The sequence below is a fragment of the Mobula birostris genome, chromosome 31 (genome assembly GCF_030028105.1).
Source record: "Mobula birostris isolate sMobBir1 chromosome 31, sMobBir1.hap1, whole genome shotgun sequence".
NCBI classification, from domain to species: domain Eukaryota; kingdom Metazoa; phylum Chordata; class Chondrichthyes; order Myliobatiformes; family Myliobatidae; genus Mobula; species Mobula birostris.
The window spans coordinates 36,031,880-36,059,708 of NC_092400.1; the positions used below are offsets into that span (position 1 = coordinate 36,031,880).

The 27,829-nt window shown below is 44.4% G+C and overlaps 1 protein-coding gene across 1 annotated transcript in view; it reads left to right on the forward strand.

Annotated features, from left to right (window-relative positions):
• myo1ha (myosin IHa) overlaps positions 1-27,829 on the forward strand; it is a 112,258-nt gene that overhangs the window by 80,320 nt on the left and 4,109 nt on the right. The window contains exons 24-29 of the mRNA XM_072247998.1: positions 3,264-3,426; positions 5,745-5,828; positions 8,667-8,760; positions 8,853-8,908; positions 11,799-11,934; positions 12,569-12,639. Coding sequence (XP_072104099.1) covers positions 3,264-3,426; positions 5,745-5,828; positions 8,667-8,760; positions 8,853-8,908; positions 11,799-11,934; positions 12,569-12,639 — 604 coding nt within the window. The remainder of the gene's footprint in view (positions 1-3,263; positions 3,427-5,744; positions 5,829-8,666; positions 8,761-8,852; positions 8,909-11,798; positions 11,935-12,568; positions 12,640-27,829) is intronic.

The following is a 27,829-nucleotide window of genomic DNA, read 5'->3' on the forward strand; positions in this document are numbered from 1 at the left end:
ACACTAGTGTTTAGAAGCGTATGAGAAGTGATGTTATTGGAGCATGTAATAAGGGCTCCCCTCATTCCCTCTCGTCCTCATGAAACAGATGCTACAGATTGAGAATAAGGTGTAGGGCATTTAAGACTGAGATAAGGGTGTGCTTCTTCACAGAGAGGCTGGCGAATCTTTGGAATTTTCTACCCTAGAGAGCTATTGAATCATAATCATTGAGTTTATTGCAAACAGAGCTCAATAAATCAAAGGATTTGAGAAATGTGGAGATTGCTCAGGAAAACAACAAGGAAACAGAACACAGCTCAGTACAGGCCCTTTGGCCCATGGTGCTGTGCTGACCTTTTGAAAGGTAGAATGTGGAATGATGTGGAAGATCAGCTGTGGACAGTGTCCTGATGAATGGTGCAGTGGTTGTGGAGGACCAGATGGTCTACCCTGCTCTTAGGCTTTATGTTCTAATCATTTGAATCATCTAAGACCACACAAAGATTGCTGAAGTTCACGGCTGGATCGGGTAGTAGAGTGCAATATTAGGCCCTCTACATCAAGCAGTAGGAAGGAGAAGTTTATCATCTTCATGTTTCCGATTGCCACACATGAAACACAACAGCTCTAATAACAAAGGTCAACATCCCAGTTGGCTTCTGAATTTCCTGACACACACATATGTCAGGTTTCAATGATATGTGGAGCTTTCCAAGTCAATCTGTCTGGTATAGAAGGTATTTGGGAGGTGAACAGGTGGATGAGATTAAAGCAGGGTGAAATGGGAAAACAGCCTTTAGAAATCCAAAAACTCCATCGCAACACCTCCCAACCCTCTGATCTCCCCTGTCTAAAATGACAATAGCAGCAGACACAGAGGACCACCTTTAATGACGAACTGAAGAAACGACTGATAATGAAATCTGAAGAATAGGTTTTTCTACTTATCCTGGAAGACCATTCTCCATTCGCACTCGTTACTCACTGACTTACTATCCACCGATCTGCTTAATCCTATACCAAATATTCCACTGGGATTTGTTCCTGAGGCTCCAAGGAATTAGAATGGGTACTGAGAGACTGGAAGGTGGGCCAGTTTGTGCTTAGGCATATGGGGTCAGAGCAGAGGACTGGAATGTGAGACCGGTGTGCAATGGAAGTCAGGTTTATGGGGTTGGGGCTGGGGTCCAGAGCCTCTGTAGACAAGCATAAAAGTTTATCCATGGTTTACTAGAATGTTACCTGGGTTTCATCACCTAAGTTACAGAGAAAGGTTGAACAAGTTGGGTCTTTATTCTTTGGAGCGTAGAAGGTTGAGGGGGGACTTGATAGAGGTATTTAAAATTATGAGGGGGATAAAGAGAGTTGATGCAGATAGACTTTTTCCATTGAGAGTGGGGGAGATTCAAACAAGCGGACATGAGTTGAGAGTTAAAAGGGCAAAAGTTTAGGGGTAACATGAGGGGGAACTTCTTGACTCACAGAGTGTTAGCTGTGTGAAATGAGCTTCCAGCAGAAGTGGTTCAGGCAGGTTTGATGTTGTCATTTAAAGTTAAATTGGATAGATATATGGACAGGAGAGGAATGGAGGGTTATGGGCTGAGTGCAGGTCGGTGGGACTAGGTGAGAGTAAGCATTCGGCATAGACTAGAAGGGCTGAGATGGTCTGTTTCTGTGCTGTAATTGTTATATGGTTATATGAAAAATCATAGCCAGTGGTCTTACTGGTATCTACAGATTTTTTGTTATGTGCAGGAAATCTGAGTACCTGTTCCTTGTGAGTAACAAGAATGTAGTAATCTGTTCTCCCTTCATATTCTCTGGGTGTGAATCCTGTCTAATAGACTGCACCCTGCAAAACGTCACAGTTCAAGAAAACAGTTCATCACCTTCTCAAGGGCAATAAATGTGGAACACCCACAAGTGCATCGACCTTGTCGTAGTTTGGAGCTTGCGTGCCTCAATGACCTGGAGAACTACGTTGGCTGGAGTCAGGGTTTTATGCTTTGGCTCTTGGTAGGGTCACCCAGACCAGACGGGTCAAAGGGTAGAGGACAGACTAAGAGAGGTCCACTAGTCCTTCAGGTTTGGGGGTTCAGCTCAGGGCTAACAACCCAGCCTATTAAAACAACATTGTTCCAGAAACAGCAATGAAGAACCCTTTTTTATTTGTGTGCGTCGCTGTGGTGGACAGAGATGGAGGACATTCATTGCTGCCCTAAATGCCAGCAGCGTAATGGGCAGTAAATTAGAAATAAATAAACCAACAACCTATAAATGAACTGCGAGATCATTATAACAGACTCTAAACAAAAGCAACCATTCTACTCCCAAAATGATTGCAGATGCTGGAACCTGGAGCAAAGATACCAACTGCTGGAGGAACACAGCAACTCGGGCAGCATCTGTGGAGGGGAATAAACAGACAATGTTTTGGGCAGAGAGTTTTCATCAGGACCTCATTAAGGGTCTCAGCCTGAACTATTAACTGTTTATTCCCCTGATTTGCTGAGTTCTTCCAGCATTTTGCGTGTTTTATTCAGGTTTTCCAGCGTCTGCAGAATCTCTAGTGCTTCTGAAACTGGTGGAGGAAACAGCAGGCCAGTAATCATCTGTGATGGGAAATGGATAGCTGACCCTACCTGTCCATTTCCCTCACTGATCCTTTGAAGCTGTGCAGGTGCACGGGTGCTCAGTAACTGAAATGCTCCCACGCACGTAGCCTCCGTTGTTGCACAATTGGAATTGGATGCAGCGAGAAACAGTTTACCAAACATGAAAGATTTTCTTTGTCATACTGTACTTCAATACACCCTTCAATTAATAAATAAAATCGAAAGTATGTGATTATTCAATTTTCATTCTAAATATTCATAGTTTGCATATTATAAAAAAAGATATTTTAAAAATGCCACGCAATTCTCAGGCTGTGTAAAAATTTCCTGCTCAGAGCAATGGTTGGTCCGCACAACTGTAAAATAAATAAGAGGAAACATCGAGTTCCCTCCATAGAAGCTGCCTGACACCCCCCCCCCCCGCCCCCACCGAGTTCCTCCAGCAGTTTGTTCTCTATAACATCAGTGGACACTATGAGGTGGAGTATTTGTGCATGGAATGGTCTGCCTAGATGGCACCCTTTTTGCAAAAGCTTTTTAGTGTACGTGACAATAACAAACCAATATCAATACCAACTGAAAATGGCTCCATTGACAAGTTCTGCTCCTTTACAGAATACTGCCTGTTAAGAAACCATGAATGTAAGGACCTGTATTTTGTTTCAGGTTTATTAGAGGCTTCATGCTTAGAAACCAACCGCTTTGCCCAGAAAATAAAGACTACTTGGCCTTTGCTCAGTATAACTACCTGATGAATCTAAGGAAAAAGCTACCGAAGAACGTTCTGGATAAAAAAACGTGGCTCACACCCCCAGCCTTTCTGGAGACGGTAGGGAGAGGTTAATATGGAAGTTCTAACAATTAACATTTTACCTTGTTTAATGACAGGACAATAGGGCCATTTAACTAAAACAAGCAAAACCAACAGTTTGTGAATTATCTGTGCTTTTCAACATGGTTTTCATCCCACCAGTGTTAAACCTGTGGGTTAAGGACAGAGAATGGCAAGAATATTCAGCAGGTCAGGCAGCATCTGTGGAGAGTGAACATTTCAAATGGGAGACCCTTCATTGTGTCTTCCAGTGAAATCACTGACTAAGCTAAGCTACGTCACAAGTTGGTGATTACTTGTTTGGATCCAAGATGTTTCCAACTCTGATTGGACTAATCTGGGAGGTTTCAGTACACCCAATTCCAAATGTCTCAATTCTTCCAACAGCCCCATCAGGCTCGAGGACAACTTCAACCCCACTGTATAAAACTATTACATAGTTCCTGAGTAGAATAAACTGTATTCTTGACCTCACAATCTACCTCTTTATGATGTTTGCCTGCACTGTGCTTTCTCTGTAACAGTTCCACTTAATCCTGCATTCTGTTATTGTTTTGACCTTGTACGACCTCAGTGCATGGGTAATGATTGGCACATAGGAACTTTAGATTGATCCTAGGTTAAAAGGTTGGCCTAATATTTGTGGCCCAAAGCACAGTTTGTTGCCGTACTCTTCCATGACTTATGAATTGATCCACGTGAACAGTATGCAAGAAAAGCTTTTGACTGTATCTTGGCTCATATAACAATAATAAAACAGCTCCATTCCACTCCTTGTATTTAATATTTTCACAGCTAATTTTTCTGCTCACTCACCACACAGGAGGAAATTCAACCGTGAAGTCTAGGCTGGTTCCCAGCAGAGAAATCCCATTGGTCCCATTCCATCCTCCTGATCTTCCTCTTTCACCTCCAATCTATCCTCTTTCACACATGCCCTTAAACACCCTTTTGATATATGTACCACTAGCCTACACTGAGAGATGGTACAGAGACATATCATTTGCTCATCATATGACATGGGCGATCATGATCTTGTCCATGACCATGATTGCTCTCGGCAAATTTTTCTGCTGAGATAGTTTGCCATCGCCTTCTTCTGAGCAAGGTCTTTACAAGGAGGGTGACCCCAGTCATTATCAATACTCTTCAGAGATTGTCTGCCCAGTGTCAGTGGTCGCATAACCAGGACTTGTGATATGCACCATTTGTTCATACGACCATCCACCACCTGCTCCCATGGTTTCACGTGACCCAGGTAGTGGGATTGAGGGGCTAAGCAGATGCCACACCTGCCCAAGGGTGACCTGCAGGCTAGTGGAGGGAAGGAACTTCTTACACCTCCTTTGGTAGAGACATATCTCCATTCCGACAGCCGGCAACAACATATAAGCTGTGATAATAAACCTGATTCTGAGAGACAGTGATGTACAGTAGTCAATTAACCTTATAAGATCTTTATAGAAAATTGACAAAATATGCAAACTGTTTTGTCACCACAATGTTTTTTTGAAATCCAATAAATTAATCTTTCAATGCAGGAGATCTCTGGAGAATTGGTTAATTCCATACTCCCCATTTCTGTCAGCAAAGGGATAAAACTGAAGAGAAGAGTGATATTTGAACCCCTCTCCACTTAGAGACCGTCTGAAGAATGTCTGGAGAAGGTTTAGCTCTGTGGACTAATGAGGAAGGCAGACCATTACCCTGAACAAAAGGATTGTTAGATCTGATTATATTGATCTTGAGGTTCTTCAGAAGTCAGGAATGAGGCATAAATCATGTAAATATCACCATTTCATTTGATGTTCATAACAACAAAAATAACGGTAATCAGTTAACTCAGAGAGGGAGCGAGAGAGAAAGCAAAGGAGGTGAAGAAAGAAAAGATAAAAAAGAAGTTGTGGTTTTCTTATACTGAAAAGTAGTTCACTAGAAGGTCATGTATCACAGGATATGGCGAGAAGATAGGTGTATGGAGTTGAGTGGTAGCCAAGATCAGCCATGATGGAATGGCAGAACAGAGTTGATGGGCTGAATGGCCTAATTTCACTCCTATGTCCTATGGTCTTATGGTTTAGAAAGCACAATCCAGTGATAAGAGGTAAACTATGAAATAGCCAGACATGACACATGCTGCAGAGAAACTTCTAGAAAAAATACTCAATCAGCTATACTGAAAATTCACCAATTACACACACATAAGGTGATAATCTACAAATTATAAGCAAATAAAACTAAAAGGAAAATAACAATTGTACACTCTAATCAAATAGGGTGGATGATAATGTTTTCTGAACACTTTGTTCCCACAGACTTCAGAGCTACTGAAGAAGTTGCACCTGCGAACACTAGTTCGAAAATACTGCAGGGGGATCTCGCCCCAATGTAAGCTGCAGGTAATTGTGATTTTTAAAGATTTTCCAAGTAACAGAAAGGGGAATCATGCAAGATGGGGAACGGTTTGGGCCTCTTGATAGGGACATCCGTCTATTTGAAAGAGCTACATAGAAACATAGAAAACCTACAATACAATACAGGCCCTTCGGCCCACAAAGTTGTGCCGAACATACCCCTACCTTAGAAATTACTAGACTTACCTATAGCCCTCTATTTTTCTAAGCTCCATGTACCTATCCAAAAGTCTCTTAAAAGACCCTATCATATTCGTCTCCACCACCATTGCTGGCAGCCCATTCCACGCACTCACCACTCTCTGTGTAAAAAACTTACCCCTGACATCACCTCTGTTCCCACTCCCCAGCACCTTAAACCTGTGCCCTCTTGTGGCAACCATTTCAGCCCTGGGGAAAAGCCTCTGACTATCCACATGATCAATGCCTCTCATCATCTTATACACCAACTGATTTCAATCCTCCAACCTGTTCTGGTCACCACAGCACAGGAAAGATGTGATTGAATGAGAGAGGGTGCAGAAATGATTCATGATGCTGACTAAACCGGAGGGCTTGTGTTATGAGGGTAGGCTGGAACTGTTTACGCTGGAGCAAAGAAGGCTAAGGGGTGACCTTATGGAGGTGTATAAAATTATGCATAATTTTAAGTTTAAAGTAAATTTATTATCAAAGTACATATATGTCATCATGATTTGTTTTCTTGTGGACATACTTAGTAAATACAAGAACCACAATAGAATCAGTGAGAGACCGCACCCAATAGGGTGGACAAATAACCAGTGTGCAAAGACAGAAGAAAACAAGAAGAAATAATAATAATAAATAAACAATAAATATCAAGAACATGAGATGAAGAGTCCTTGAAAGTGAGTCTGTAGGTTGTGGGAAAAGTTCAGTGATGGGTCAAATGAAGTTAGCCTGATGGTTGAGGGGTAATAACTGTTCCCGAACCTGGTGGTGTGAGTCCTGAGACTCCTGTACCTTTTTCCCGATGGCAGCAGTGAGAAGAGAGCATGACCTGGGTGGTGGTGGTCTCTGACGATGAATGCTGCTTTTCTACGACGATGTTTCATAAAGATGTGTTCAGTGGTGGGGAGGGCTTTGGCCGTGATGGACTGGGCTGTATCCAATACTTTCAGTAGGATTTTCCGTTCAAGGGCTTTGGTGTTTCCATACCAAGTTGTGTTACAGCCAGTCAATATACTCTCCACTACACAACTATAGAGGTTTGTCAATGCTTTAGATATCATGCCAACATCTTCACAAACTTCTAAGGAAGTAGAGGCATACATAAGTAGGTTAGATATTCACAGTTTTTCCCAGGATAGGGTGGTCTAAAGCTAGAGGCCATAGGTTAAAGGTGAGAGGGAAAAGATTTAAAGGAGATAGAGCTATGGAGTCATACATCATGGAATTCATTGTCACAGACAGCTGTGGAGGTCGAGTCATTAGGTATACTTAAAGCACAGGTTGACAGGTTCTTGGTTAGTCAGGGTATCAAAGGTTATGGGGAGTGGGCAGGAGAATGGGGCTGAGAAGGATAATAAATCAGCCATGATGGAATGACAGCAGACTCAATGGGATCAAGACTCATGAGGGGCTTCATGCCAAAACATCGACTGTTTATTCCTCTCCATAGACGCTGCCTGACGTGCTGAGTTCCTCCAGCACTCTGTGCGTGTTACCCTGGATTTCCCGCAGCTGCAGAATAACTTGAGTCACTAGCCTGCTGTATCTCAGCAACTCAGTGGCGTACGATTTGTCTCCATTAGGAAGGAGAGTGGAAGGTGATGGAAAATAAAGTAATGATGTAATTGACACGCTTTTGTCAGCCGTTGTAGTGAAAATTATTTTAAAATCTGTTCTGTGTTCCTTTCTGATTCTGCTCAGGGCATTCACAAATAAAAGGTGTTAGAGGCCACAAGAGAACATTGATTAGAACCAACACAAATGCGATACAGAAAGAGAAGCACATGTCTACAGGGGCAGTAGTACAGAAATCAAAATAATACTTACCATCCATGTAATAAGCCATTCTCTACACTGCCGGAAAGGGAACAGCAGATCAGACAGCCTTTCATGCAGCCTTTACTCTCTCTCTGTCTTTGACTCGACATACTCTAACCCTCATGATGTGCCTGTCCCTATTTTCTCCAACTCTTAGCACTAGTTTCGGTCATGACCTTGCCTAAGATAAAGCACAGTAGCGTAGTGGTTAACACAACAGTTTACAGTACCAGTGCCTGGGGTTCGATTCCCACTGCTGCCTGCGAGGAGTTTGTACGTTCTCCCCATCACCGTGTGGGTTTCCTCCGGGTGCTCTGGTTTCCTCCCACAGTCCAAAGACGTACTGGTTAGTAGGTTCATTGGTCATTGTAAATTGTCCCATGGTTAAGCTAGGGTTAAATTGGGGGATTGCTGAGTGACGCAACGTGAAGGGCTGGAAGGGGTCGATTCCATGATCAATCAATCAATCAATCAGTAGATAGATAGATGGGTAAAAAGTTGTCCCAGCTGCACAAAGGAAGTGCCCCCTTTTTATACCCTCTAAGATTCCTCAGAGCATAACATAATTATCACCGCAGTACTTTTCCAACCCTCGGTGGTACCAGCTTGTCTCTAACAATCTTCAGCACAGACAAATAATTTAGGAAAACGGAGACAACAGGTCTGTAAGGAGGAAACATTCTTCATGATCTCATCTCAGAATGTGCACTGGTGCAAATTTCCAGACTCTCACATCATTCCTAGCTGGCACATTTTGTCTTTGAACTTCGGTTTAATTCGAAGGAGGAATCACAATGAGCTCTTTGCTTACAGTTGCAACAGAAGGTTGTGGCCAGTACATTGTTTAAAGGGAAGAAGGATGGCTATTTACAGAGTGTGACCAAACCCTTCAGTGACAGCAGGCTTCGTAAGTACACACTGACCCCCACAGCAACTAAATGTGAAAGCTCTTCCCTACCACACATCCCCTTCTCAGCTCGATGTGCTCTCCATCTGCAGGTGAACAGGATATCAATCCAAAGGCTCTGCAGCTGATTCGGCACGAGAGGCTCAAGGTAACGTTTCACACACCTTGCAACACCGAGCTGGAGCACCTTGTTGCATTCTGGTCTTTGTCAACCCCGAGTTTCTTCAGAAGTCGAGAATAAGGCATAAAACTTGTTGTTTACAGTCGTTTTAATAAGCGTTACAAGAGCAAAGAAGAGGGAAGAAGAAGCATTAAAGGACAAAGGAAAGATAAAAGACTCAAAAGTAGGCGGGGTCTCCTCGTACCAAACAACGTGATAACAGAAATCCCGCCGTCCATCGCGGTCTCCTCGTACCAGACCCGTGACAACAGAAATCCCGCCGTTCGTCACGGTCTCCTTGTACCAGACCCATGACAACAGAAATCCTGCCATCCGTCGCGGTCTCCTCGTACCAGACCCGTGACAACAGAAATCCCGCCATCCGTCGTGGTCTCCTTGTACCAGACCCGTGATAACAGAAATCCCGCCGTCCGTCGCGGTCTCCTCGTACCAGACCCGTGACAACAGAAATCCCGCCATCCGTCGTGGTCTCCTTGTACCAGACCCGTGATAACAGAAATCCCGCCGTCCGTCGCGGTCTCCTCGTACCAGACCCGTGATAACAGAAATCCCGTTGTCCGTTGTTACCAATCACGAAAACAAACACTGGCAAACTTTAAATTCCTATTATCAAAGTCCATACAGGTATCTCACCAAATACTGCCCTAAGATTCATTTTCTTGCAGGCATTCACAGTAGAGCAAGGAAATACAAAAGCATCTATGACAAACTGCACACAAAGACTGACAAGCAACTGACGTGCCAAAAATGAGAAATGGGCAAATACAAAATAAATAAATAAATAATACTGACACATGCCAAGGGACGTGGGCGTCCCTGTGTAGAACAGCCTAAAGGTTAACTTGCAGGTTGAGTCGGTGGTGAGGAAGGCAATTGCAATGTTAACATTCATTTCAAGAAGTCTGGAATACAAGAGCAAGAATGTGATGCTGAGGCTTTATAAGGCACTGGCGAGGTCTCACCTTGAGTATTGTGAACAGTTTTGGGCTCCTCATCTTAGAAAAGATGTGCTGGCATTGGAGAGGGTCCAGAGGAGGTTCACAAGGATGAGTTCGGAATGAAAGGGTCATCATACGAGGAGCATTTGATGGCTGAATCTGTACTCGCTGGAATTCAGAAGGATGAGGGTGAATCTCATTGAAACCTTTTGAATGTTGAAAGGCATAGACAGAGTAGATGTGGAAAGGATGTTTCCCATGGTGGGAGAGTCTAGGACAAGAGGGCACGGCCTCAGGATAAAGGGGCATCCATTTAAAACAGATGCGGCAAAATTTCTTTAGCCAGAGGGTAGTGAATTTGTGGAATTTATTACCTTAGGCAGCTGTAGAAGCCAAGTTTTTGGTTGTATTTAAGGCGGAGCTTGATAGGTTCTTGATTGGACATGGTGTTAAAGGTTACAGGGAGAAGGCGGGGAGTGGGGCTGAGGAGGGGAAAAAAGGATCAGCCATGATTGAATGGTAGAGCAGACTCGATGGGCCAAATGACCTAATTCTGCTCCTATGTCTTATGATCTTATGGACAACATGTGTTGTAGAGTCCTTGAAAGTTCACCTTCAAGTTTATCGGCATCTGAATGTACGTGTGTACAACCAAACAACACAACGTTCCTCCTGTATATACAACCAAACAACACTGTCCTGTCGGCAGTGCACCCATAATACATACATCACACACAGCACATAAAGCAAAATATTACCACAAATAAGTTAATAAAGTATAATTCAAAATGTGTGCAGCACAGGTAAACAGTAAACAGCTCTCTGTCCTAGTGACGAGACCTCAGTGGTGGCAGGGTATTCATCAGTCCCACAGCTTGAGGGAAGAAGCTGTTACCCAGACTGACAGTCCTGGTCCTGATGCTCCTGTACCTCCTTCTGACGGTAGTGGGTCAAAGAGATTGTGGGATGGGTGGTAGGGATCCTCAACAATGATTCGGGTCCTTTGTGTACAACACTCCCAGTAAATGTCACAAATAGGGTTCTATATTCAGTTAAGTCTGTCCCGAGCCTTATAGGCTCATTAGGCCGGTGCTTATGCTGGTTTCTGTGGTGTGAAGCGACTGAGAGTACAAGACTACCCCTCCCCGGATAGGACACCAGTCTATCGCAAGGTTAATCCCCAGCATTTTGCCGGTGCCCATTTTCAGCTGGGTAGACTGGAGCATTGTGTGATTAAGTGCCTTGTTCAAAGACACAACATGCTGCCTCAGCTGGGGCTTGAACTCACGATCTTCAGATTGCTAGACCAATGCCCTAACCACTTGTCCACACGCCACTAGGTCCATATTTAGTCCATATTTAAAGTGAGTCTATAGATTGTGGAATCAGTTCTGTCTTGAGTTATCCAAGTTATCCACACTGGTTCAGGATCCTGATGCTTGAAGAGTAATAACCGTTTCTGAACCTGAAAATTGAAACAATCTTAAACAACTAATGAAATGGTTTTATTTACGGTACCTTTCTCCTGTTGGTGAGTTTCATTTTAAATTAAATTTTCATACTCTAACCATATTATTGGTTTAATAAGACAGAGATTGTTCATTGGGTCTTACAGAGCCAGTGCTCACACCAAGAGTACCTCATTCAACAACTAGTCACAGACACAACACAGAAACAAGCCCCTTGACCCACCAAGTCCATGCGGCTGTTCTAGAGGTGAGCTGCTCCTCCACTCCTCCTGGTTGGGCACCCTCGCTGTGATGGAGTGTTTCTCTGGGCATGCACTCTTCCAGATTAATCCCAGTACCGAACAGGCAAAAGAAGTGCCAGGGTAGGGTGAGTTACCCCCTGGATTGCTGTAGGAGCGGCCTGCTAGTGATTGTATTTGTACGGTAACACCTATCCTCTTTTGCTCTCAGTATGGTGTTCCTGTCATTAAGTATAACCGGAACGGCTTCAAGCCCCGACCACGCCAACTGCTCCTAATGCAGACAAAAGCTTACCTAGTCGAAGAGGACAAGATCAAGCAGAAGATTGAATATGCAACTCTGAAAGGTAATGGACTCCTGTCAATTCCTTCATTAAACCTCTGAAGGAGGATGACCTCTCCCTCTGTCCACCTACTGATCTATTTACAACATGTGCAATCTCAGAGGCAGGCTGACAACAACTGTTGCAATGTGTTGCAGCAGCATCTTCCAAAGCCTTTGACTTCTGGCACCGAGAAGGCAAAGCTAGCAGACATTACATGTCCTTGTAGTCACACATCATTCTGACTGGAACTATATCTCTTACTTGTCACTGGGTCTCAGTCCTGGCCCACACTGCACAACCACGCATGGGAATACCTCCACCTTGGAGACTGGAATAGTTGAAACAGGCAGCTTCTCTTCACTTTCCAGTAAATATAGCCCTTGCCACGATGTCCAGAGTCCCAAGATGAAAAAGATTGATTGTATATTAATGGTCTATCCATCAAACAAATATTAACTATTTTTTACAGAATGCTAACAGTTCTTTACAGAGGAGACTATCTCTGGGGTGTTTGCGTTTCACTTTTCATTTCCATCCATTATTAAAGTGAGCCCATTTGAAGGCACGGCTTTGTGCTTGTGCAAACTGAATACTGTAGTCATAGACTGCTGGTCCCTCACGTTGCTGACAATTTGTGTTTTTATGTCTTGTTTAGGTGTGTCCGTCAGCAACCTGAGTGATGGAATCTTTGTTATCCACGTGCCCTGTGAAAACAACAAGCAAAAAGTAAGTATTTGTTCTATCTTTATTCGTACTCGTAGTTCAGAAAGATGTGTATTTAGCAGGAGGAACTCAGCAGGTCGGGCAGCATCTATGGAAACGAACAGTAAACGTTTCAGGCCGGAACCATTCGTCAGGACTGAAGAGGGAGGGGGCAGAGGCCCTATAAAGAAGGTGGAGGGAGGGTGAGAAGGGGAAGGCTGGTAGGTTCCAGGTGAAAATCAGTAAGGGGAAAGATAAAGGAGTGAGGGAGGGGAGGCAGGGAGGTGATAGGCAGGAAAGGTGAAGGAGGAATAGGGGAAAGCACAATGGGTAGTAGAAGGAGGCGGAACCATGAGGGAGGTGTTAGGCAACTGGGGGATGGGGCAGAGTGAAACTGGGATGGGGGAAGAGAGGGGGAGGGAATTACCGGAAGTTGGAGAATTCTATGTTCATGTCAAGGGGCTGGAGACTACCCAGACGGCATATGAGATGTTGCTCCTCCAACCTGAGTTTGGCCTCATCATGGCAGTAGAGGAGGTCATGTATGGACTTCTCCGAATGGGAATGTGAAGCAGAATCGAAGTGGGTGGCAACCAAAAGATCCTATCTGTTGTGGCGGACGAAGCAGAGGTGCTCGACGAAGCAGTCCCCCAATCTGCGTCGGGTTTCACCGATGTAGAGGAGGACGCACCGGGAACACCGGATGCAATAGACTCCCAAGTGAAGTGTTGCCTCACCTGGAAGGACTGTTTGGGGCCCTGAATGGTGGCAAGAGAGGAGGTGTAGGGACAGGTGTAGCACTTACACTTACAGGGATAAGTTCCGGGTGAGAGAAGGCCTCAAAGCCCTCCGCTACTTTCTGGACAATAGACCTCACCAGTTCCCCACCACCACTACCCTCCTCTGGTTGGGAGAACTGGTTCTCACACTTAAAAACTTCTCTTTTGGCTCTTCCCACTTTCTTCAGACCGAGGGTGTAGCTATGGGCACTCGCATGGGCCCCAGCTATGCCTGCCTCTTCGTTGGTTATGTGGAACAGTCTATGCTCCAAACCTATACTGGTACTGCTCCCCAACTTTTCCTTCACTACATTGACGACTACATTGGTGCTGCTTCCTGCATCCATGCTGAGCTCATCAATTTCATCGACTTTACTTAAAACTTCCACCCATCCCTCAAATTCACTTGGTCTATCTCAGACACTTCTCTCCCCTTTTTCGAAGTCTTGGTCTCCATCTCTGAAGACAGACTGTCCACTGACATATTCTACAAGACCACAGACTCTCATAACTACCTCGACTATACCTCTTCCCACCCTGCCACACCCTGCAAAAATCCTATTCCCTATTCTCAGTTCCTCCGTCTCCACTGCATCTGCTCCCAGGATGAGGCTTTCCGTTCCAGGACATCTCAAATGTCCTCTTTCTTTAAGGATCATGGTTTTCCTTCTGCCGTCATCAATGATGCCCTCACCCGCATCTCCTCCATTTCCCGCACTTCGGCCCTCACCCCATCCTCCCACCACCACAACAGGGACAGAGTTTCCCTTGTCCTCACCTACCACCCCACCAGCCTCCGGATCCAGCACATTATCCTCCGCAACTTCCGCCACCTTCAATAGGACCCCACCACTAAGCACATCTTTCCCTCTCCACCCCCCTCCGCTTTCCGCAGGGATCGGTCCCTCCACGACTCCCTGGTCCACACGTCCCTCCTCACGGGTCTCCCATCCGGAAATTATCCCTGTAAGCGTAAGTGCTACACCTGTCCCTACACCTCCTCTCTTGCCACCATTCAGGGCCCCAAACAGTCCTTCCAGGTGAGGCAACACTTCAGTTGTGAGTCTGTTGGGGTCGTCTATTACATCCAGTGCAGCCTCCTCTACACTAAATTAGATTAGATTAGATTATGAGGACACTCAGTCTTCGTTTATTGTCATTTAGAAATGCATGCATTAAAAATGATGCAATGTTCCTCCAGAATGATATCACAAGAAACACAGGACAAACCAAGACTAAAACTGACAAAACCACATAATTATAGCATGTAGTTACAACAGTGAAAAGCAATACCATAATTTGATAAAGAGCAGACCATGGGCACGGTAAAAAAAAGTCTCAAAGTCCTGATAGCCTCATTACCTCATGTAGACGGTAGGAGGGAGAAACTCTCCCTGTCATGAACGTCCAAGCGCCGCAAACTTGCCGATGCAGCACCATTGGAAGCACCCGACCGCAGCCGACACTGAGTCCGTCCAAAAACTTCGAGCCTCCGACCAGCCCTTCAATACCGAGCACCGAGCACCATCCTCTGCCGAGTACTTTGACCCCGCCCCGGCTGCCGAGCAACAAGCAAAGCCAAGGACTCGGGGCCTTCCCCTCAGGAGATTTTGAACCACACAGTAGCAGCAGCAGCAAAGCAGGCATTTTAGAAGTTTCACCAGATGTTCCTCCGTGCTCCATGAAACCCGACGCAGAATGGGGAACCGCTTCGTCGAGCATCTCCGCTCCGTCCGCCAGAACACACAGGATCTCCCGGTTGCCACCCACTTCAACTCTGCTTCCCGCTCCCATTCAGATATGTCCATACATGGCCTCCTCTACTGCCATGATGAGGCCAAACTCAGGTTAGAGGAGCAACACATCGTATACCGCCTGGGTTGTCTCCAGCCCCTTGGCATGAACATTGAATTTTTCAGTTTCTGGTAATTCCTTCCTCCTCCCTTCCCCCATCCCAGTTTCACTCAGCCCCCTCCTCCAGCTGCCTATCACCTCCCTCATGGTTCCACCTCCTTCTACTACCCATTGTGTTTTCCCTTATTACTTCTTCACCTTTTCTGCCTATTCCCTCCCTGCCTCCCCTCCCTCACCCCTTGATCTTTCCCCTTACTGGTTTTTCACCTGGAACCTACCAGCCTTCTCCTTCCCACCCTCCCCCCACCTTCTTTATAGGGCGTCTGACCCTTCCCTCTTCAGTCCTGACGAAGGGTCTCGGCCCGAAACGTTGACTGTTCATTTCCACGGATGCTGCCCTACCTATTGAGTTCCTCCAGCGTTTTGTGCGTGTTGCTTTGACCCCAGCATCTGCAGAATATTTTGTGTGTTTAGCAGCCTCATGTGTGACATCTTGTGAGTGAAATATCTCTGAAATCCAAGTAAACAACTCCACTCACTCTCTTTGTCTACCCTGTTTTTAATATCCTCGAAGAATTCCAACAAGTATGCCAAGCAAGATTTTCCCTGACAGAAACCATGCTGATGTTAGCCTATTTTGTCATGTGCCTCCGATTACCTCAAAACCTCATATGTAATAATAGACTCCAACATTTTCCCAACCACTGACATCAAGGCTAGCCAAAAAGGACTTTGGCCAATTTTGTCATGTGCCTCCAAGTACCCCAAAGCCTAATCATGGGATTTTGTCTTGTTAAGCAGCCTCATATGTGGCACCTTATCAAATGTTACGTACCCTGTAACTGGGTTGCCAAACCAGCAGAAATGGATCACTTAGTTGGAGTCTGGTTTAACAGAAAGTAATAAAATTTTATTAAAGAAATAAGTAACACAGTACTCTAATCATAAGAATATAAATGCAACAGGTTAGCAATGATAAAACACACATGTACTCAGAACTAGGGTAATGGGAATCAACCAAGCTCTATCGCAGTCTAGGGGTAAAATGATCAGTTTTAAGTGACACAGAGTTCAGTTCAGCTTAGTATAGTTCGCAGTAATCGCTGTTGTGCCGTTGGAGAGAGAGAGAGAGAATGCAAATTTGATTCAGGCGGACCTTTGATGTTCACAGGTGGTTTCAGGCGGACCCTTTTATGTCTTCTGTGGTCACCGACTGTGACCCCTCCGTTCCGAATACGACCGTTCTTCCGCGGTGAACCCGGCACCCAGGCAAGGGTGGACACACACCAGGTTCCCACCGATTGTACCCCTTTCACCCTGTGCGTCTATGGTCTGTTCCCGCGACCAGACCTCCAAACTCCCACCATCTTGTGGGGGCACACCGCTCTTCCAGGGTCTCGTTATCTCGTGATCTCGTGGTGTGTGTCGTGCCTTAGCGAACCTGTTCTTTTTATCCCCCTGCTGGGGTATCGCCTGTCCATCAAACTTCAAACATTTCAGGTTCAAAGCAACCGGTCTGTCAATATTCTGAACTGTGTTTCTTTTCTGTTATCTCTCTCTTCTCTCTCATTAACATTTTGAACATTCCTCCATTGTCTCCCTTATCTCTCTCATTAGCATCAATCTTCTGATAAGTTGGTTTGTTGTCACACCCTTATCCTTCAAAGGATTTTTACCAGGGTAAAAATTAATGGGCATGAATACATTATTAGATACACACTAATATACAGGGTCATCAACTATTCAGCTAATACAGAGAACTTTGAGCTGTCAACACCTTGACAGACAGTCAGCAATCACATTTTCCATTCCTTTTATATGTTTTATTTGAATATCAAGTTCCTCTGAGACCAGGCTCCAACTTAGCAACCTTTTGTTTTTATCCTTCATAGTGGCCAAAAACACTAATAGGTTGTGATCAGTGTAAATTATTAGTGGTTTCCATGCCGGACAGATATAACAAAGGTCGTCCCACACAAACTTTGCATTCTTTTGCAAGAGCTTAGTAAGAGGGAGGGTAATATCCGCAAAGTTTTTGCAATGCTTCCGATAGTACCCCACCATCCCCAAGAACCTTCTCAGGGCTCTCTTGTCTGTCGGGATAGGGGTAATTCAGGACCCCGTCACACCCCCTTCCTTTTAGAAAAAAATTTTGACAAAGGGAAAATTTTTAGTTTAAATGTAAATTACAGAGTTTGAAACAATACATGTATAATCATCAGATAACAGAGCAGAACGTGTACAATTCCTAACTTAACATCTGGATAAACAATCAGCTATAATGTTGTCAGTACCTTTCACATATTTGATTTTTAAGTCATATTCTTGCAATATCAGACTCCAATTTAATAACCTTCTATTTTTATCCTTCATCTTAGTTAGGAACACCAACGGATTGTGATCCCTGTAAACCACAAGTGGTCTCTGGGCAGGACAAACGTAGACTTCAAAATGTTGTAAAGCCAGAATAAGTGATAGCAACTCCTTTTCAACAGTGGAATAGTTTTCCTGATGCGCATTAAATTTCTTTGAGAAATAAGCTACTAGGTGTTCAATGTCATCCACACCCTTCTGTAACAATACTGCCTCAGCAGCTTCGTCACTAGCGTCTGTTGCTATAGAAAATGGGTTGGGAAAATCAGGGGCTTTGAGCACAGGATGATAATATAGGATGGTTTTCAGACGTTCAAATGTCTCCTGGCAAAGGTCCTTTCATACAAATCTTTCACTCTTCCCTAGGAGTTTTGTTAGGGAGAGAGTGATATCTGCAAAGTTCTTACAAAATTTTCGATAATACTCAACCATTCCCAAAAACCTTCTCAAAGCTTTCTTGTCAGTTGGAACAGGAACCTCAGCAATAGCTTAAACTTTGGCCTGTATCTCATAGCCAAGATATGTAACTGTGGTATGACCAAACTCACTTTTAGCGAGGTTCACAGTAAGATTAGCCTTGGACAGTGTTTCAAGCAGTTTTTCTACCACTGCAATATGCTCTTCCCACGTGTCATTCCCTACAAGCAGATCATCAATATAAGCCCCTGTGTTTTCTAACCCTCTAATCACAGAATTGATCATACTTTGAAATGTCCCTGGAGCATTTTTCATCCCGAAGGTTAAAACATTATATTCATACAGTCCAGATGGTGTCACAAATGCTGATATCTCTTTAGCCCTCTGTTAAAGGAACACACCAGTATCCTTTTAGCAAGTCAATTTTTGTAAGGTAGTTAGCCTTCCCCACTTTATCAATACAGTCATCCACTCTCTTTCCTTGTTCTCTCTTGTTTCCAGTTTCTTGTTCATCCATTTTACTTTCCTCTAAATGGATTCTGTAAGGATGCTCTTTGATCGGCTGGGCTGAATTTACAATGACATCATGCACGATAGCTGTGTACTGTCTTGGAATGTCAGAAAATAAATCTTTATGCTTGCTAACTAATTCTTTCAATTGTTTTTGCGGTGTAGGTTCCAGCTGATGGACCTTATCAGTAATATTTTTCAAAACAATGGAATTCTTAAGTCTTGTTGATACTAGATTCAGCTGGTTAAAATGACTTTTGACCTCATTCCCAGCCTTCACGACTCCATTTGTTTTCATAACAGTCCTCCCAGGTGCCATCCTATCAAACAAGTGTTTTATTTTATTTTGAACATTCTGCAAACTCTCCTTTGCAAGGTCACAAGCCTTATTAAATCTTTTCCAGAATTTGAAAACATAATCTAACACGCTGACACACACTTTTGGGTTAGACCATTGCTCTCTGAGCAAGGTCAAAGGTCCTTTGGGCCTATGGCCGAAAATAAATTTAAATGGACTGAACCCCAGGGATTCTTGAATTAAGTCTCTAACCGTAAATAAGAGTAGGGGAACCCCTCATCCCCGTTTTTTCCATTTTCCACACAATATGCTTTAATCATGGTCTTAAGAGTGGAGTTGAACCGTTCCAAGGCTCCCTCAGACTCTGTGTGATACGCAGGTGACACAATGTGCTTAGCTCCTGTAGTCCCCCTGGCTAGCCTCAGGGTCACTCGGCTCACTGTCTTCTAGGGAAGTAGCTCTCGGCCCCGCCAAACTGGGTAATTAGTTTGAGTGGATGCTGTGTGATGTACCCCACCCCGCCCAAATAACAGTCAATACACCAGATACGATTAAATGATTTACAGTTTATAGAGAATAAAATATAAAAGGAAAATAAAAAGGCACCACACTTATCAAAGTTCAATCTTTTCGTGCACGAACAGTTGGAGCTCAGGACCCTTCTTCTTCACCCTGCGACCCCTTGGACCTCCTCGACCGGCCGCCTGGGACCAACAACGGTGGTCGACCAGACGCTCCATACGAGTCCGTCTCCGTCTCCTCTCCTCGCCGAATGCCCCGCTCGGGGTCTGACCCCATTAGTGGACTCACAGCACCTGGTCCATCCTCTGTCTCTCTCTCTCTCCCACCTTCTGCCACAAAACTCCACACATACAATATCTTACAGGCACACCAAAAGCACAACAACTATCGCAATTGGTTCATTCGTTCTTTTATCAATAGATAATCCAAAACAAACTGCTAGCAGGAAGGACTTTCTCAGCAGTTAACATAACAAAGAAGCCCTTTCAATTATAACATAACAAAGAAGCCATTTTAATTAGACTGCGCAGTGACATAAAAAAAAGAAACCCCTTCCACTCTCCCCCCACCAAATAAAGTCATGTCCTCATGACTTCTAAATAACTCACCAACCAGTCCTACAGACACAGAAACCCATCCAGATACACACAGTGACATTGCTCCCCAAACAGTGGACCTTCTGCCCGTCCACGAGAGCTACATAGGCCAACCTATCTGAGAGCTTCCTAATCCTCCGAGACCTCCATACCCCCTCACCTAAACCTTAAAGGCTCAGACACTACTAGGGATACCTCGGGCCTGCTTGCCAACTCCTCTGTCACTCAGGCCACCATTACAACTCAGAGCCCCCTGTCCCATGTCCGGGGCCCCGCTTCTTTTCCTTCCTGGTCCTGCTGTAACTCAGACTGCTCACAGCGAGCCCTCCCCACTACACCTGACTCAGTGGGAGAAGGGCCAAAGGTCTCTTCTTCAATCACAGGGAAGTTAGCGAAAGGCAGCATGTACCACATGTCCAACACATCATCCTTCGAATCCGTAATCTTCCTCATTCCCTCAATCAGTAGCTGCTGTTCGATTTTCTCCAAACTGAAACATTTAGCCGGGGCTACCCTTTCAGCCTCCTTCAGTCAAGACGTCAGCTTCCTCGGGGACTCCTTCAACTCTCGCCACAGCCTCAGCTGTTCTGACTCATGGTTCTTGGTTATCTCAATCTGGAACGCAGTTACCCCACCAGCTTATTCCACCCTGACCTGAAAAGCAGCAGTTAAAGGATGTTCAGCCTCCAGTTTTTTCTTCCTGATGACGTCTTCCAGGTCAACTTTTAGTTTTTCCACTTCATTTAAACTGTCGATAGTCATCTTCAGGTTACTTTCAAGCGTCCGCCTCCCTTTTCCGAGATCTGTCCTCTATTTCTTCACCTCCTAGGGAGTGTAGTCAAACTCCCCTCCCTGGGCTCTTGGTTTTCTGTTGGCCTTAGTCAGAACACTTCCTTGATCTTCCCCAACTTGTAAGTCTTCCAATCTTTTCTGAATCGACGTCTTGAGTTTCTACTGATCCCTTTGTAGGTGGGTCATTGTTTCTTCTCGCTGAATTAATTCATCAGTACATGACTGCAGTTTCGGCTCGGAATTCTGTTGCTCCTTCTCCACGTTGACGAGCGTGAATTCCAAGTCTTCAATGGTTGTCCCACAAGTGCGGCACTCAGTCTCCGGCCAGCATTTCTGAGCACTCAGTTCAGCGGTGCAAATCCCCTCTCTCCCCTGTGTCTCATTCAGATTGACGACCTGGGTTTCCATCTCCAGGTCCACCACCGTCTGTTCCAACACCAGGAAGTTCAACTGGTATGTCGGGTCATTTTTCCTTTCAGAAGTTCATTGGTACATTGCTGGGAATGTGCTTCCCCGGAGACCCCAAGCCGTTCCCCCACTGGGCCTCCACTAAGTTTCCTGACACCTCTCTGATCAGCTGAACAACTGAAGGAGGGGCTGATCCCCTGAAATGATCCCCTTGGCACTGCAAGCAATTTAGCTGCCCTCCTAGCCAGAGAGGACACACTTTAAACTTCCCCCCCTCTTTCAAATAACTGACAGCTGTCACTACGGTGTAAGTGAACCTGACAGCTCTAACACTGTCACCAGCCCGCCTACTCAAACTTTCAACCAATCCCTGTCGCTCTCCCTCAACCGAGCACTGCCACTCATCTAACAACTGAGAGATCCGCTCCATCCACGTCTCGCACGCCTCCGCCCCTCTTGGAGTGGACACTATCCCAAAGCCAGACAGAGCCTGCCAGAGCTAGAACATTTATTCGCAGACACTAGATCCACATCAGATCACTCTTTCCTCTCTCTCCCAACAGCATGGACAGCGCCAAGTTCCACCTCCAACTTGTCAATGCTAGTCTGAACTTGAACAAAGACCTCACCCACCACGTATGCAGCAATAACCAGCAAATAACCCACAGAGACACACATTACTGATTTAAACAGGGCTAACACACAGTATGCCAGTAGATCCAATCCTGGACGAGCCCCCACAATGTAGCCCCCCTGGCCAGCCTCAGGGTTGCTTGGCTCGCTGTCATCTAGGGAAACAGCCTCGGCCCCGCCAAACTGGGTAATTAGTTTGTGTGGATGCTGTGTGATGTACCCCACCCCGCCCAAATAACAGACAATACACCAGATATGATTAAATGATTTACAGTTTACAGATATTACTGGAACTATATAATTAATAGAGAATAAAATATAAAAGGAAAATAAAAAGGTGCCACACTTATCAAAGTTCAATTTCTTCATGCACAAGCAGTTGGAGCTCAGGACCCTTCTTCTTCACCCTGCGACCCCTTGGACCACCTCGACCGGCCACCTGGGACCAAAAACGTTGGTCGACCAGACACTCCACATGAGTCCGTCTCTGTTTCCTCTCCTTGCCGAACGCCCCACTCGGGGTCTGACCCCGTTAGCGGACTCACAGCACCTGGTCCATCCTCTGTCTCTCTCTCTCTCCCACCTTCTGGCCCAAAACCCTGCGCATACAATATCTTACAGATACACCAAAAGCACAACAGCTATCGCAATTGGTTCATTCATCCTCTTATCAATAGATAATCCAAAACAAACTGCTACCAGGAAGGACTTTCTCAGCAGTTAACATAACAAAGAAGCCCTTTCAATTATAACATAACAAAGAAGCCGTTTTAATTAGACTATGCAGTGACATAAAAAAAGAAACCCCCTACACGCCCAATTCTCCAAATATCCTCTGGAATGTTCTCAAAGTAAAGTTACTACCCTGGTCAAATTGAATTACTGAGTGCTTTTACCACAGTCTTGGCCTTGATGTTTCTGAGAGACACGGCTTCAGAGAACCTAGACAGAGCACACATAATTGTTAACAAGTACTGATGACCAGCTGCAGTCTTTAGCAATGGGCCTACACAATCCACTATGACCTGAGAAAAAGGTTCACCAAGAGCAGGTATCGGTTTAAGTGATGCTACTTGAATAACCTGATTAAGTTTCCCCTCAACCTGGCAGGTATGGCAAGTCCTGCAATAATTCACACCATTCTTTCTTAAATTAGGCCAGTAGAATTCCTTCATAATCCTGTTCACTGTCTTTCTCACTCCAAAATGTCCACTTAAAGGCATCTTGTGGGCCAGGTTTAAAATTTCAGTCCTGTAAACCTCTGGAACCACTACTTAATGTTCAGTGGCCCAGTCCTCACTTGCATGCACAGTGGCTGGTTTCCACTTCCTCATCAACACCCCATCTTTAAGGTAATATCCCACTGATACTCTCTGAACCTTCCCTTCTGTGAGAGCTGTCTCCTTTAAAGCCACCATTTCAGAATCTTTATTCTGTTCCTCTATAAATTCTTCCTCGATAAGGACAGACCTTTCTCATCCTCCTTACTCTCATCAGCTTTACTACCCTTTAAGTCCTGCTGGAATATGGAAGGTAGAAAAGTCCTTAGTGAATCATCATGAGCATCAGCAGACATTTTAAATATGCTTCTGGTTACTGCGCATGTGGGATTAACTTCAGTCTTTCTGTGTGAATTCTTAGCAGCAGTTTTTCTCATTAGCTGAACTGCTGAATATATATCATCACCTTGGAAAGGTGTCAATCTCCCCCCATTGTTTACTAAATTCAGCACGATCACCAGACTTACAACTACTATGCGTACATTGTGGAAGAGGCCAAACAATCCATTTATCTTATTCTTACAACCTTTATTCTGACTTGTTTCCATAGCAACCTCCACCAATGGTTTCTCAAAGCCATAACAATCCACCTTCTCCACAACATCATCGTGAACAATATCATAACATTGAAGGTGTTCACTTCCAAATGTTGGAACAAAATTGGCACACACTTCCTCAGCAGGCCCTTGTCCTGGAAGCAGGGTCAAAGGTCGCAAAACCAATCCAACCTTCACAAGTACTTTATTCAAAAGTCCAGAAACAACACTTGTCTCAACATCTTCAGTAACATTTACCTCACCAATTTTCACCTCATCACTAACTTTTAGAACACTGTCTAATACAAGTGACTGAGAATCCGCAATTTCCACTAGTACCAAGGTAAACCCTTTATTCACTGAACCAAAACCATCTAACACAAAAGAGCTGCATTGCTTTCCAAGCAAGTCAGACAACTCAGACCTTAACTGAGCTTCAACACAAGGTTCAGTACCCTGTGAATCCACAGGTACTTCCACAACCTGAACGCAGGCAATCGGGTCAGCTGCCTCTTCTGGGCTTTCATCACTTGTCCTAGTTTTAAATTCAAGGTCACCCCGAACCTCGCAGCTACTCTCTGGGTAACTCTCATCTGGAGTAAACTCAACCTCGTGGGTTAAAACAAACTCGTCTGCTGTCTTAGCAGACCCCCGCGGGGTGGTGGCATCCTCTTCATCTAGGTATACCTTTACCTCATCAGGAACACAACTTTTAAATTCATCAAACAAAACAAGCTCTTCCGAGCTGTAAAAATCAGCAGGGTCTAACAGTAAACCTCTCAGCTACCATATCTTCCTCTCGAACTCTCTCTGTTTTTCTGCCTCTCTAGCCTCATGGACCCTCTGCTTTTCTGCTTCATCAGCTTCAGGCTGTTTTAATTTCAACTGCAATTTTAACTGAACCTCAGCCTCAGTAGGTTTCCTTTCAATAAACATATCCCATTCATCCTCTTCAAATGTTCCTCTGGATATATAATACTATGCTATTACTGTCTGCATCTGATCTTTCCTCATTTTAGTGGTCACCTTTAGTCTTAACTTTTGAGCAATTGCCAACAGCACATCCCCCTTAGCATCATCCAATGCTTCAGAGGTTGGTTCCAACAGGAACCTTTCAACACTAACATCAATTTCTGCTGCTTTTCCACACAAGCAAATCAAAAGGGACTTTCCCCAATCAATTCAAACAAGCCCCCACACAATTTTTAGAATGGCGCCCACCAATATGTTCATATCCCGGATGAACCCCCAATTTTGTCACATACCCAGTGATGGGTTAAAGAACCAGCAGAAATGGAAATCACTTTAGAGTCCAGTATTGCTATTAACTAATAGTATTTATTAGTAACTACGCAATACGGTAATATAAAAATCAGATATATAAAACAGGTTAGCACTGATTATATATAAGTAAGTGTGAAAATATATATGAAAACCAAGCTTCTTCAAGTCTAGGAGTAAATAGATAGTCTTACAAAGATGAGTTAAGTTCAGTTCAGTTCGTGGTATTGAGTTGAGTAGTGATGGAGAACGAGAGAAGGAGAGATTTGAGTCCTCAGGTGAGCTGACACCGTCGATCTTCCTGTTGTCCTCCAAAATCCTTTAGAAGTCACCGACTGTGACCACATCAAAGGGGTCCGTTCTTCTGTGGTGGAATTATCAACCCAGGCGAGGGTTAGACACATGAATAACTCCACACCAGTCACACCCTTTTCACACTGCGAGAGCCACTGATCGATCCTCCAAAACCCACCTTTTCTGTGGGCACAACAAAGCTCATTCAATGTCCAAAACCATGTGTCTGTAGGTCTAACAGCTGACCTATTTATCTCACCGTGCTGAATACCAACTGTCCATCAAGCAGCTCCTCCCTTCTCTCTCTATATGAACTTGGAAGCTGCCAGTGTCCTTGTAGAAAGTATAAACAAACTGTGAGCAGTCTTCACCTCCCTCTCTCTCTTTCTTCCTCTCTCTTTTTAACAAGGTGTCTGTGTTCCACAACTCTCTCTCTCTCTTAAAAGCACAGTTCATAAGGGTAATTCAGGACCCCATCACACCTGAAACTCACAGACCTCTGGCACACGGCTAGTATCTCCCACAGCGAAGAATGATGCAAAGTACCTATTTGGTTCATCTACCATTTCCTTGTCCCCCATTACTGCCTCACCAGCATCATTTTACAGTGGTCCAATATCAACTCTATCCTCCCTTTTACTCTTTATATAACTGGAAGAACTTTTAGTGTCCTGCTTTATAGTATTGGCTAGTCTGTCCTCATATTTCATCTTTTCCATTCTTATTGCCTTTTGTTAAATTTTAAAAGCTTCCCAACCATCCAACTTCCCACTCGCTTTTGCTACCTTATATGCCCTTTCCTTGGCTTTTATGCAGTCCTTAACTTCCCTTGTCAGCCATGGTTGCCTAGCCCTGCCATTTGAGAACTACTTCTTCTGTGGGACACATCTATCCTGTGCCTTCCTTACTTTCATATTACATCATCTACATGTAACCCTGCTGGCTCATCCTCAGCTCTATCATACTGGTTCCCATCCCCCTGCCATAGTAGTTTAAGCCACCCTCAACAGCTCTAGTAAACCCGCCCACAAGAACATCAGTCCCCCTCGGATTCACGTGCAACCCTCCCCTTTTGTACAGGTCCCAGCTGCCCCAGAAGAAGCCTTAATCATCCAAAAATCTGGGCGTAAGACTTGGAACGATCTTGGTAGAGTGATACAAGGATAGAGGAGATCGCAGAGAAAGGAATTTTCCCCATCCTTTAGAACCATTCCAGAAACGAGTGATTTTTGAGAGATCATTACTCCACATTCTCTTCAGCTACCTCTTTTAGAGCCCTGGAGTGTATCCATCTGGTCCAAGTGGCCTATCTGCTTTCAGACCTTTCAGCTTCCCAAACACTTTCTCCTTAGTAATAAATACATTACACTCACCTCTGCCCCCTGACACTCTCGAACTTCTGGCATTCTGCTAGTGTTTTCCACAGTGAAGACTTATTCAGTTTCTCCACCAGTTCCTTGTTCCCCATTACAACCTCTCCAGCATCAACGTTCAGCGGACCAATATCCACTCTTGCTCCTCTTTTACTCTCAGTGGCCAGAAACGTGATCTAAGTGACTGTGGAACGATTGTTAGTACTAGACGGGATGGTTTGTGTTATAGAAAAAACAAAAACGTAATGTGAATGCCAGTTCTGTGGGACGAAAAAGCCTTGTTAATGAGGGAGGTCAGAGGAGAATGGCCAGAGTGGTTCAAGCTGACTGAAGGGTGACAATAACTCAAGTAACCCTGCGCTACAACTGTGGTGTGAAGAAGAGCATCTCTGAACACACAATACATTGAACTTTGAAGTAGATGGGCTAAAGACCATGATATACGCTCAGTGGGCACTTTTTAAGGTACAGAAGCAATCTAATAAAATGGCTACTGAGTGTATATCTGAAAGAAGCTTTTGGTGTACTCCTTCATATTATTGGCTAGCTTATCTTCCTAGCTCATCTTTTCCTCTTCTATTGCTTTTTATAAGCTTCCCAATACTTCAGTTTCTCACTAAATTTTGCCAGTATTGCATACCCTTTCTTTTGTTTTTATGTTGTCTTTGACTTATTTTGTCATTCATTCTCCCTTTAGAATACTACTTCTTATTTGGGATGAACTGATCCTATGTCTTCCGATTTACTCCCAGAAACTCCAGTCATTACTGTTCTGAAGTCATTCCTGCTGGTGTCCCCTTCCAGTCAACGTTGGCCAGCTCTTCTCTCATGCCTCTGTAGTTGTCTTTACTAAATTGTAATACAATAGATCTGTCTTTAGCTTCTCTTCTCAACCTGCAGGTTGAATGCAATCACGTGATGATTACTGTCTCCTTTACCTTAAGCTCTGTAATCAAATAAGCTTTGGCAAGCTCGGTCCCACTGGACTGAGGAGTGCTATAGCCAAATGGACTAGACTGTTTCCTTCATCATTGAAGCTACTTGACTTGCTGAGGATTTCTGGCATATTTAATTTAATTTCAAACTTATGAGCATCTGCAGAGTTTGTCTTTTGAATTAGATTCACGTTCCAGACTTGGAAAGAATTCAGAAATCTTTCTCTCCTATTGATGGGGCCAATTAAGAATTGGGTTGAATGATGGTGAGAAACTGCTTTCCAACATAGCCAACACCCTTTGGAGAAGGGGAGCTTTAGAGCGGGGGCAATA